Source organism: Leuciscus leuciscus, assembly GCF_965113295.1.
Source record: "Leuciscus leuciscus genome assembly, chromosome: 19".
Taxonomy (NCBI): domain Eukaryota; kingdom Metazoa; phylum Chordata; class Actinopteri; order Cypriniformes; family Leuciscidae; genus Leuciscus; species Leuciscus leuciscus.
Genome location: NC_138743.1, coordinates 31,828,271 through 31,840,530, shown reverse-complemented (window position 1 = coordinate 31,840,530; position 12,260 = coordinate 31,828,271). Strand labels below are relative to the sequence as shown.

Below are 12,260 nucleotides of genomic sequence, written 5' to 3'. Positions count from 1 at the left end.
AACAACTCGTTTGCAAAAGTCTTTAAAAGTCCATGCAATGGCTGGATGAGAGTGGCAACAAAACTGACGTCTGGTTAATACGTGTGTATCCCTGGTAAAATCAGTACGTTCCAATATAAACATGTGATGTTATGTTATGTGTCTGCTCTGCGCACGCAGATACTCTTCAGTACGTTCAGCACGAGTAAAGAATGCAGAGGATGGAGGAGGTGCTCACGTGCTGCAAATTTGGCCAATGTTGATGCCCCGGTTCACAGAGTGACGTCGTCTCATCGACCAATCCGCTTAATTCTTTATGCCTTATAACAAACCCAGTTCGGTTGCTATATAAACACATTGACAACAAGCTTCCAGCACAGATCAGTGGGAGAATCGAATGCCCTGAAAATAATCTTAACATCGGTATCCACTATGAAGGCAGTCAGTCCGGTGAGGTCCATAAGGAAACCCGCCTTGTATTTTTCGGAGCATAATCTCGGGATCTCACGGAGCAAGAGCTCCTCGGACGACCCGCTCAGTCTACTGTACAACATGAATGACTGCTACAGCAGGTTGAAGGAGCTCGTGCCGAGTTTACCGCAGAACAAGAGCGTGAGTAAGATGGAGATCTTGCAGCATGTCATAGACTACATTCTGGATCTTCAGATCGCACTGGACCAGAACCCGCAACAGCAGGTCCACGGACAGAGCCCTCCAAAAATGAGCGTTAGATCACTCGGAGCTGATATCAGCATCATCTCCTTCCAGGTAAAGCAAGTTTGTACAAAACCTTTCCTGGAGGTAAATATCAAAAGTGATTCATATTGGCGTAATGAAAAATTAAATAACCGAGTTAAGAAAAAGGAGTAACATCTGAATGACAGTTGTAATATGCATGCTGCTATGTAATTTCCGCATTAATGTTGCTCATTAAAATGCATAATGCTGTATGTAACGTCGGTGCTCCACTGAAAATCATTGTTTACTTCTGTTAATTAACAGCCCAGTAACCCTCCAACAGATGACCTCTTAACCCTGTCTCGTTGAAATGGTAAGTTGGATGCTTTACTACACTGTGCTTCTGCTTTCACATGAGTAACAGAGTTAAACTTTTGCACGTGTGGCTGTTTGTCAGTGTCGCGGTGCACCTGCACATATTTATTATGCCAGTTACACTTTACTTCAAGGTGTCATTCTTAGTGTAATTATATATGTAAGTAGCCTACTGAGTAATATTAACTAACACCTTGTACTTACTATAGGGTTAGGGTAGGATTAGGGTTTCTTGCATGTAATTATGCATAATCTACTGTTATTACTATGGTAAGTACATTATGCAACAAAGACACTGTAAGATAAAGTGTTACCATTATGCCTTATGCACGATTTTATAGCTTTATTAAGTCATTAAGCATGATAGACTAGAACAACTTCTTTCATTACAATATTTAGAAATATCATTAAACTTTGATTTCAGAATGTACAAGATTAGCTTATCTGTTAAAGTTATGGTTGGTTCGCTCAAAAAAATGAGAAAAATACTTTTCTAAACGTTATTTTAATGTGCATGTCAGATGCTCGTGTAGACTCTGGCTGTATGGGATTGCCCGGTATTTCACTAGTGTTTGGTTAAAGTCCGAGAAAAAAGTCCTGTGGCTTCCTCCCTGGCGCCAGTCTGTCCGGAACTCCGGATCTCTGTCCTTTTGCCTTCTCTAAACACCCCCCTCTCTCTCTCTCTCTCTCTCTCCCTCTCCCTCTCCCTCTCTCTCTCAAACACTATCTTTTGCAGGTGTTTCGGGCATGGAGCAAAAACAGGGGCTTTTTGTGTTTTTTTGTCCCGTGTCATTCGCCTGGATTTCGTCTTGAATGACAAAGGACTTCCCTCAAACGGACATAAAAAGTTTCTGGGTTAGTTATATACGGACTTTCATATTCTTTCTTCCAAAGGAAGATTACAAAAAAAAAAGAAAAAGAAAAAAGACTGGAGATATTTTAAAGGAACCCCTTAATTAAGCAAACAATCTCAAAAAGCAGGTTTTTGTTGCTTTTATGTTATCAAGATGAAGCGCAGAACGAGCGCGCATTTTAACTGCTAGAATCCAGTTCGTCAAAGACTGCGAACTCTGTAAAAATGTACTTTTTTTGTTTTCTCTTTCTGCTGAAAATGTGATGTTTATAATATTACAGAAATTTTTTATAATTACAACGTAAATGGCACTTTTATACTGTATATAGTTAAATGAGAAGTATGAATTCAGTGTCCTTGTCTCAGCTATAGATGCATTGTTTTTGTTGTTTTTCATTTTTTTTGCAAATGCATAAAGCGTATTAACTTATTACCGTTCACTGGCTGTGTGTGACGCTACTCTCTTGTCATTAAGTTTGTAATGTAAAGACTACACGGTCCAAATTATAAGGGTTTTGGGAAGGGTGGGTGGTGCATCAAGAAATAAATAAGTATACTGTCATTACGAGTCAATGAATAACACATTTTATTTGATTTAAAATGTTTTGTCTAACGGCTCTAGGGGCACAGAAAACAATTAGATTGTGTAAGACGAATCTTACTCTGAAAATGTATGCAAATTCCTTTAAAAAGTCAACCTCTGAGTCATTAAATAATTCACACACTGAAAGGCCACTCACAAGTGTTAAGGGTGTGGGATATAATTGTAATGCATGAACTGGTGCCACCCATCTGTAATTCAGAGTACTAAAATAAGTTTGCTCTTAGCAAATCATCTCGTGGGAACTCATTTCTGCAGTGTGTAGCCTACAATGTTTATTTCAGTACTTTCAAACAAAAACTCAAGAAACATGGTTACTGTCAATGCAGGTTTATTTAATTTCATGTTGAAGACAATCATCACAAAACACGTTTTAGTTTTCAAGACGGCTGCCAATTGTACATTTAACACGTCACATGTCATGCAGTTTCTACTGGCTAATTTATTACTGCAGTCTGACACATGCTCGTCACTGCTTATACTACTGTAACTACAGCACAATCACAGCGTGCAGGACAACTCAATACAACACTGGATGCTCATAGTCATACTTTTAATGGATTTTACACCAAGTTAAGGTAGCTTTATCATGACAAGGTACTACAGTATTTTCCATTACTGATTATTCTCCTACAGATGTGATTCCAAAATGCTTTATAGTCGTTCAACTGGAGACATCAATATGTGATTAAGCTAATAATACTGTTTGGAAACTATACAGAACAATACAGAACTATAACAAGGTAGATGATGAGTGGGTGATGGTCTGATGTGAATAAAAACCACTTCAACTACACTTCACATTAAAAAAAAGGTCACAATAACCACTGTTACACATCTTTAAGCATTACACCAAACATGCGTTGACACCACAAAACATTCACCAGATAAGACCAGACTGCAATAGATCCAGACGTCACCTACAGGATACTTTCTCGCTCTTCTCCGAAGGTGACTGTTTCAGAGGACACTTTAAGGATCTCAGGAGGATCTCCAGGCTTAAGTCCCCTCTTCAGATGCACCACACGGATGTTCTCATTTTGGGTAGTGGCGGAGGTGGTGCTGGATCCAGGAGTTATGATCACATCACTTCCAGTGGTCATGGAGGTGGTGTTGGAGCTATCTCTGGGATGGTGAACGTTGTTTCCTTGTTGGGCGTTTGTGTTGTTGTTGAGGGTGGTGTTGCTGGGTGTACGGTTGAGGTTATAACTTTTGGAGGAAGGCCAGCTCTCTTCAGGGCTGCTGGCCAGAAGACTGCACTGGTCCTCTGAGCAGATGGACATGCGAGCGATTGCTGGGTCTTGGAGGCCACTCAGACTACTCGGCAGCCCTCGCTTTGGGGCTGAGTTCTCCTCGTCTAGCTCAATCAGATTAGCCCTCTCAGACTGTGACAGGTCGGCCTCTTCGTCTTGCAGGGAATGGTTGGGCGAGCTTTCATTGGAGCGGACGCCCGAGTCAGAAGAATCCTTCTTATCTGAAAGGTAATCTTTACCTTTGGATAGAGATCGATCTTCAGCATTGGAGGCATTGGGATCAGGTTTCTTTCCATCCTTGAGCAGAGGGGCATTGTCTGACTCTTCAGACTCTTCGTCATCACTAGTAAGTTTCTGGTAGCGTAAACCACCGCCAGCCTTCAGCTTCAGATCAGCACCCTGGAAGAGGCTCACCTTCTCTCCAGACGTCTTGCGTCCCAGAAGGGACTTTGATGACCCATGGTCAACCTTCTCATCCTCTTCTGTTATGGGATCTAAAGTGGCTGTGTCTGGCGAGGCGTAGTCGGTATTATCGGTCGTGGACTTGCTGCTCCCTCGTTTTGAAATGGATTTGCGCGAATCCTGGTCACCTCCATCCTTCTTCTTGTCCTCAGAGATGGATTGCATTAGCTGGGTAACAAAAGGTGGCACGGGCTTCTCCATTCCTACCTCAATCTGAGCCATGGAGGCAATGTATTCCTCGTAGGCATTGCGATACTCTGCCTGCTGCTTGTCTGTTAGCTTGCAAATTTCATTGGAGGATTCCTGAGAGTTGAGGCTGGACATGCTAGGTGTTCGATGAGTTGTGGCCTACAGAAGACAAGAGATGTTGAAACAAATGTCTAAAATGTAATGGCTTGAAAAAAGGATCGCAAGAACCTGAGAAGAAACGCTTACCATCCATGTAGGGTTGGCTTGTCTAGGAGGCTCCTCCAAACCTACATTACTGAGCTCCTCAAAGCTGAGATTGAAGTTGTACATGGGTGAGGTGTCCGTGTTACCAGTTCCTCCGAGAGCGGATGCTCCCGTGTGCCTGCAAGGTTCCACATGGCCAACAGTGCTGCTGCCTTGCTCACTTGGAGCCTCCTCATGCAGGATCTGGCTCTCCACAATACGGAGCTCCAACACCTGCAAAACATCAACTTCATTACACCAGTATCTAGGGCCAATGTGAGAGTGTATGAGGCCTATTAACTGTACTGTACTATATCTTAAATTTCTTGATCATGTACATGTATTATGTATGCCTCGCAAGCTTAAAAGTTTGGTTTTGTCTGAGATTTAGTTGTGAATTCTGCTAGGTAAAATAACTGAACTGGATAACATGGATGAGGTTTTGTTAAATTCGCAAGAATGATGTGTGATTGTCTTAGGAGCATCAGTAAGAATGGTTTCAAAATGGCAAGCCAATCTGTAATGGTCAGCCATGGGTGCCATCTTTTTCCAGCAAAATGGTTTATGAACTTATGGCTATCCTGTTTCAAGCTATTGCATTTTTTTGTATAAAAAATGTAATATATGTATGATACAAATGTATAATAATAAATAAATCTAAAAATAAATACACACAAATGTAAATATTATACATTTAAAATGATAAATTTTGCATTTATGATAAGCATAAATATTCATTTAAAAATGACATTTCTACTTTTTCTGCCAGGGCCAATGAAAATGTTGCCAAGGCATGTAGAAATCTGAAGTACTGTTTATATAAATCAGAGAAAACTACTCACCGTTGTCCTGAAAAGCTGCCAATCTCCAAAATTCATGTTCATCTCTTTCTTCAGCTCGTCAATGTTACATTGAGACAGAACTCGGCCATTTATGTTAGCCTGAGAAATCACAAAATCAGAATGTAGTGCAAAACAAGATATTTTCTTCTCAATGTAGACTTTTTCTTCTTCACAAAAACACACCTTCTTAATAGTGGCTGTATACTGAGAGAGCAGGTTCTGGTCGATGCCGTCGATAAGTCTGACACGCTCACAGACAACATCTGTGCTCATTGAGCTGAGCAGCATCGATGGGGTGCCTGAGACCACAGAGGCAGAGCCCTGGTACACACACACACAACACAGAACTATTAGTACCACTCAACTACATCACAACAGTGTGCATATGAAAGATCTCTGAAGCCCTCAGACTGCTACCACAAGAGATAAACCATGCAGATTTTTAGAAAACAGTTGGAAGGGGTTGCAAAAGGTCTTGAATTAAAATTCAAAGAGAGGGATCAAAAAAGGTACTGCAGAGGAAAGTATGCAATGCATTTTGTATGTATTGCTGCCAGCAGGATTTCAAAGAGGCTAGTGCAAATCTAGAGTGATAAGATGGTAAGAAAAAGTTAGGGATACAAATAGTTGTACTAGTTTGTTAGTGCTGGAGTGTCATATCTACCACCACACTTAGCATTAAGTGTTATGTAGCTTTCAAATAGCTACGTCTAATTATAACAAAACCAAACATTGTGACCTACACTACATGGACTATAAATACAGATCTCTGAAAGTCAGAGTGGCACCTGGATTCTATACTTTTAAAGTTTTCTGACAGAATACTTAAAAAGTTTAGCATTCAGGCCACGCTTTGTGAGATGATTATTTCAATGGCTTTCGTGTAAATAGGCATCATTGAAACTGCATCATCACAACGGAAAGGGTAAAGAGACACAGATTGGTTTACTTTCATTTTTTATGAGGACAGAAGCTTGGAAAATCCAGGGGGAAAAGTGAGAATTCTGGGGAAGGAGAAGATCTCAAGTTTAATGTGACCAACTAAACTGTACATGTTAGCATGTCACATGAGTAAATGAGCACTATGTAATGATGACACTGTTTTTTAATTGGCATATTGTACTTTGACTTTATATTAGGCATCTAATCTCAACTTAATTCCTCCTTCCCCACTGTGGTTGTTTAAAGAAATTTGTCCCATAGTGCATGCCGGGGTGTGAGTGTTTAGAGCTCTGGAGAGCGTTAAGCATGTGTTTTGCGAAAACGTGTGAGGAGGGGCAGCATTAGCAGAGCAGCAGAACTTAAGCCGAGTCTAAAAGGATTCAGTACCTGCTTCTTTTTCAAAGACGGTACCTTACCCTGCTTGAGGAGAGAGAGGAGAGGAGGGAAGAGACAAAGGAGGTGGAAATCGTGAGGGAACCACATTCATGTTTATGAAAGAAAGATGTGTGAGCGTTTAAACTGGGAGCAAATTAGTCTTTTTTTTCAACAGCATGTGGGAACTGGTGGACTGCGAAAGCCTCCGGTGAACAGTGGTGGACGAAGTACACATACCATGTACTTGAGTTAAAGTAAAGATACTCAAGGTAAAATATTACTCAAGTAAAAGTAGAAGTGCTGCCTTTAAACATTCACTTGAGTAAAAGTACAAAAGTATTTGCCTTCAAATGTACTTAAGTATCAAAGTACTATGATTTTTTTATGGCTATAATGTCCTATTATAATTTTTGTCACAAGACTCTTGCTTAACTCAGTCTACGTGAAGACTCTAATGTCACTCTTGGCACATCAATCTATTAATAAAATGACATTAATTAGTCATATATATATATATATATATATATATATATTTGAATACATTTTTGGTGTGTTTAATTTTTGACGGAAGGGGACTGTTCCCATAAGGTATAATACATTTACAATATTTACTGTACATATTTTTCACGAGCGTCTATGGTCATAATTATGAACATCCTAATGTTATGATACATTCACATAAACCTGCACAATGCCATTGAATATATATACACATGGGAGCAGCCAATTTCCCTACAAAATTAAACACCAAAACGTATTAATGCAGTGTTTCTGCTACTCCTCAAAAAAAAAAAAAAATGCTATTATATGCAAGTAATTTTAGTGTCAACGTAATAAGCAATGTTCATTATGCGTCAGTATTTAACGATAATTGCTGCAATAATAGCTGCTGCTCTCTGCCCCGCTTAAAATCATTGGCAACACAAATTGTTTGGAACTATTGAGAGCTACACGAATCACGTGACCGCGCGGCGGCGAGATCACAGTAGGCTTGTTCGACTTGAAACGGCACACTGCACAGACCAATCGGTGAATGACATTCAAATACTGCGAGAGCGATTAGAGAGTAGACGGCACTGTATGCTTTTCAATCGCTCTCGCGATTTCGCTCTATACTTTGATGTCATAAACTGATCGGTCTGTGTAGCGCCGGTTCAAGTCGAACAAGCCGTGTGTGTCGCAACCTCTTATATACTGTCTATGGTCGCAACTCTCATATTTAACGGCTCTGGTTTCCGCTTAGTAGATACCGCCAAGGCAAGTTCAAAACAAAGCGCGCACGTTGTAGGCTACTGTGATTGGTGGCTCGTTTGACCAGTTAAGTTTTTATCCACTCATAAATAAAAAGGAACGACTGATTTTGAAAATGTAGTAGAGTAAAAAGTAAGATATTTGACTTCGAAATGTAGTGGAGTTAAAGTAAAAGTCTTCCCAAATTTAAATACTTCAGTAAAGTACAGATACGCAAAAAAGCTACTTAAGTACAGTAACGAATTACATTTACTTCGTTACTGTCCACCACTGCCGGTGAACATTAAGGCAGCTGGTGCTTGACGTCACTAGTGAAGTGTATATTTAAACACTGGCACATTGCTTCTGTTCTCACACAAATAAAGCGTAAAATGGACTTAATGCCAAACACTAGGTATGAAGCACTTTCTACAAAAAGGGTACAAAATAGGGCCTAAAACTTGATTTTAAAGTCTTGAGGTTTATCCGTTTTGTTGAGGGTTAGGGTTATAAAACATCAGAATTTAATAGAGAAAATTTTAAAAAAGCCAAATTTAGTCTAAATAAGCTGTTTTAAATATGTCAAAAAAGATTGTCAAAAATATGACATTGCTTGGGACAGGCCAAAATCTCTATTTAAAGGGGGCAGACAAACATTTGATCCATTTAAAATATTAGAAAAAAATATTTTAATGCTAATTTTAAGCTAACAGTTCTCACAGAAAAAAAACATGGGGTTTGCGCCATTTGTGCCTCTAACACACTAAGAAAAAGCATCAAGAATATCTGGAACATGAAAACAGTAAAAATAAAACGATAATGACACATAAGACAAGAGGGAAGAAGAAACTTTAAATTCATGTTTATAAAAGGAAACACCTGCAGAGCAAAGTGCCACCATTAAACATTAGATGAGATAGAAAAGTATGTCAGCAAGTGAAACCCTAGCAAGAATATCTAACACTAGTGCTATGCTGTTATCTAAAACACCAAGTCTAGCAGCTTTTGTTCATGACTAGTACTTACAGGTCCAATGCTAGGGTCCTTGGGATAGCCAGTTTTAATGAATGGACGTGGAAGAACATGAGGAGGGAAGGAGCTGCCAGCGTATTGCCGCGGCAGCTGGTAAAGATGTTGGGGGAAATATGGCTGAGTGACCAAATGTGGAGGAAACAAAAGTTAGGGAATGAAAATTGAACAGAAAATCATAAATAAATACTTGCAGGAATGTTCCAAGTTCAATACAAGGTAAATCAATAAACAACATTTATTGATCATTTCGACTTGCATTTTGAAAACCTTATTGTATCACAATTCTTTCCAAGTTTTCTATGGTATTTAACATTATGCTGTCAATTGAGCTTAGCTTGTATTGAATCTGAAAGATTAATTTACATGCAAACATGAAAAATAATGAGGTGTCTAACACTCAATCTCTCTCACACACAAAAACACACATTCTCTCTAACAGGTACAAATGCTTAAAAAAAATTAAGTTCATTATGTGGAAATGTGCACACGTGTAGCCTTTTTTTCCACATCGGGGGCTGAACTTAAGGAAACAAGGCTGAACGCAAAACAAAAAAAATATAATGAAGCTAAAATGAAGTAAAACAATAACTGAAACACGAGGACAGGGAGATGATTGAAAAATTGTCTGGGTGGGCATGTGGAAATGTCTGGCACTGAGGCTGGAATACTTTGAGAGGTGTGTGCTCATCCAAGGGACCTCCCTCATCTGTTAAATGAGCCGATGTGCCTGGTAGAGCTCAGCTCCCTGAGGAAAGTTACGTCTAAAACACAGCTGAGTCATCAATCTACACTTGACACTATTTATCCGTTTTAACTGAACCCAATTCACCACAAATGTCCCCCAAAGAGATGACAATAATCTAATGATATATTAAAACAAACACACAGTTTCTGATTCAGGGCCCTATCTTGCACCCAGCGCAACTGACTTTGTACACCGACGCATGTGTCATTCCTATTTTGCACCCGCGCAAAGCGGACTTTTCCCTCCACAGAAGCACGTCGGTAAGTTAGGAAATACACTTGCGCTCCCGGGGGCGGTTCAGCGCAAAGAGGAGGCGTGTTCCGGCGCAAACGTTCCTTCATGCTATTTTGCAGGTTTAGAAAACAATTGCGCCACTAACCAGGAAAAAATTGTTTAAAGTCAGTGGCGCGTTGCGCATGTTATTCATATGCTATTTTAAGGGCGCATGCTTGGCCATAATCAATGTAGCGTGTGCACAACGCGCACTTTGATTCTCTCATCTACACAGAAGCAGCAGTTTTCATTTTTGCAAATCATACATTATTACGATAGATAGATAGATAGATAGATAGATAGATAGATAGATAGACAATTTATTATAAAAGCATACATCTAGCTTACACATTTACCCAAATTATCATACGCCTGTTTAACCGAAGTTAATTTGGGTGGGTTTCTCCATCCCCAATGTCCCTGACGAGAACGTCAGTCTCCTTGGCTGTGAACCGCTCCTGGCGTGCGCCTGGCAAATCCACCGTTATAATAGGAATCCGCTTAGCTCTTAAAGGGAATGTGAGATGTCGCTCTGATTGGTTTATTTCACGTTACGCCCAAACCACACCTATGAATAATGAAGCTACTTCAGACCAACCCCTTTTAGATTTGCGCCGGGCGCAAGAGGCATTTATCCCGCCGGGAAAATAGCAACAGCGCCCAAGACCCGCCCACAAAGTGACTTGCGCTTTGCGCTTGATACTTGCGTTTCAGATCGTTAAAATAGGGCCCTCAGTTTAACCTGTCAGAATTTTCTTTTGTGCGTTATTTGTGCAATTACACTCACCCTGTTGTAGAACGGGTGTTGTGGCCCAGCCATGCCGCTGAAATAGGCGCTGTGGGGCTGAGAAGACACACCCGGCAGGTTATACGGGCCGTTGTAGGAGGCAGTAGGGGAACAGGTCGAAGACTGCTGGCTGTAGACTGAAATAGGACGGACCTCCTGCAAAGGTAGCGTGGGATAGGTGACGCCACCCATGTTCACCTGCTCCCGTGCAGCACGCACATCTGACAAGAGAATACGGAGATAGAAACTGTGAAATACATGCTTTACGACATAGAACAACGGTGGAAAATATAAATATTATATGATCTTTTATTCATTTTCTAAGAGGATTGCCATTTTCACAAACCCATTACCAAAATTTGGGACGTGATCATTTAAATAAAGATCTTAAAAAAATTACATGATTTTTAAAAATAACTTTAGTAAATAAACTAAAATTCTTCGTTTAATACATATTTTATTAAAATTAAAATTAAGCCAGAATGATTAACAAAGCGAGTTAGCAAATTTAGCCTAAAACATTATATTAATTATTTTAATCAAATGAAATGAAATACTGCATGAGCACATGGTTTAACCTACATTAAGGTAGTAATAGTATCAATAGAGGCCAGCTAATGTAGTTTGGAATCAAATGTGGTTCGTTTTAAAGAAAGATATTTACCTGCGATAATCTCTCTGAGTTTGGGATCTAAATTAACGGTGCAGGGGAGAAAGGTGCGGATGTCTCGAACCGCAAGCACTGGAGTACGGGAAGACAGGAACACCTCGAAGCTACGGACATCCCCATCTATCTCCAACAATGGCTCCACGTCTTTAGTCGTTGGAATATTCTTGGAGATCCTGTCAGGCAGTACGTGAAAGATACAACTTGAGAAACATGAGACAATACTAATATTTTAAGGTTTGTAAAAGTTACTTTAGCATGTGTGGAGCATCCATCACGTTTCCTCTAAAACAATGCAGGCCTTGTGAGAATGACTGTTTTATCTGGCAAGGCTCGATTGTAATTTATGCCAGGCTATGTTAAAACCAAAGACATGATGGTTTTACAGAAAATGAAAATGATGCTGATATAACTCAGCATTAGCAGCACAATATCTTCATTTCATTTTGTGTTTCTGGGGCACAAACTGCTTTAAGAGTGGAAGAGTGCGAAGACAGCCAGTATCAACACAATACAGCAATATTACTGATGGTTTGGACGCCAAACCTCTTCATAAAACCACAAACTTCATATGTTTTCACTTAAACAGACCTAAGGGTTTTCAAAAATGCTCTATAAAACCCCTCAAAATGTCAGAATACACCCATGCCGCGAATGCATTTACTTCTCCCTTTATATTTGGGCACAACGAGAACTGCACAGTGATTGGTACGCTGTGTGTAAAGTAAACACGA

General features: G+C 39.9%; 2 protein-coding genes across 5 annotated transcripts in view; one reads left to right on the top strand and one right to left on the bottom strand.

Annotated features, from left to right (window-relative positions):
- The first annotated feature begins 328 nt into the window (after positions 1-328).
- Positions 329-2,323, top strand: id2b (inhibitor of DNA binding 2b). Its single transcript, XM_082148425.1, has 3 exons — positions 329-747; positions 982-1,030; positions 1,769-2,323. Exons 1-2 carry the CDS (start codon positions 412-414, stop codon positions 1,024-1,026), a joined length of 381 nt encoding a protein of 126 aa, XP_082004551.1. The 5' UTR covers positions 329-411; the 3' UTR covers positions 1,027-1,030; positions 1,769-2,323.
- kidins220b (kinase D-interacting substrate 220b) overlaps positions 2,014-12,260 on the bottom strand; it is a 28,512-nt gene continuing 18,265 nt past the window's right edge. Inside the window, exons 23-30 of one of the 4 annotated variants that reach the window (XM_082147453.1) lie at positions 11,524-11,702; positions 10,860-11,080; positions 9,049-9,171; positions 6,805-6,837; positions 5,659-5,796; positions 5,476-5,574; positions 4,637-4,867; positions 2,014-4,549 (exon numbers count right to left, since the gene is read on the bottom strand). In XM_082147453.1, the coding sequence (XP_082003579.1) occupies positions 3,407-4,549; positions 4,637-4,867; positions 5,476-5,574; positions 5,659-5,796; positions 6,805-6,837; positions 9,049-9,171; positions 10,860-11,080; positions 11,524-11,702 (2,167 nt within the window). In that variant the 3' untranslated portion in view covers positions 2,014-3,406. The remainder of the gene's footprint in view (positions 4,550-4,636; positions 4,868-5,475; positions 5,575-5,658; positions 5,797-6,804; positions 6,838-9,048; positions 9,172-10,859; positions 11,081-11,523; positions 11,703-12,260) is intronic. The other 3 variants (XM_082147454.1, XM_082147455.1, XM_082147456.1) reach the window with 3 other exon arrangements.

What these genes read in the sequence shown, in the direction of transcription:
- id2b (XM_082148425.1), top strand. Translation starts at nt 412, where the DNA reads ATGAAGGCAGTCAGTCCGGTGAGGTCCATAAGGAAACCCGCCTTGTAT. An exon ending in TCAGCATCATCTCCTTCCAG is followed by an intron (nt 748 to 981) that starts GTAAAGCAAGTT and finishes GTTAATTAACAG; the next exon opens with CCCAGTAACCCTCCAACAGA.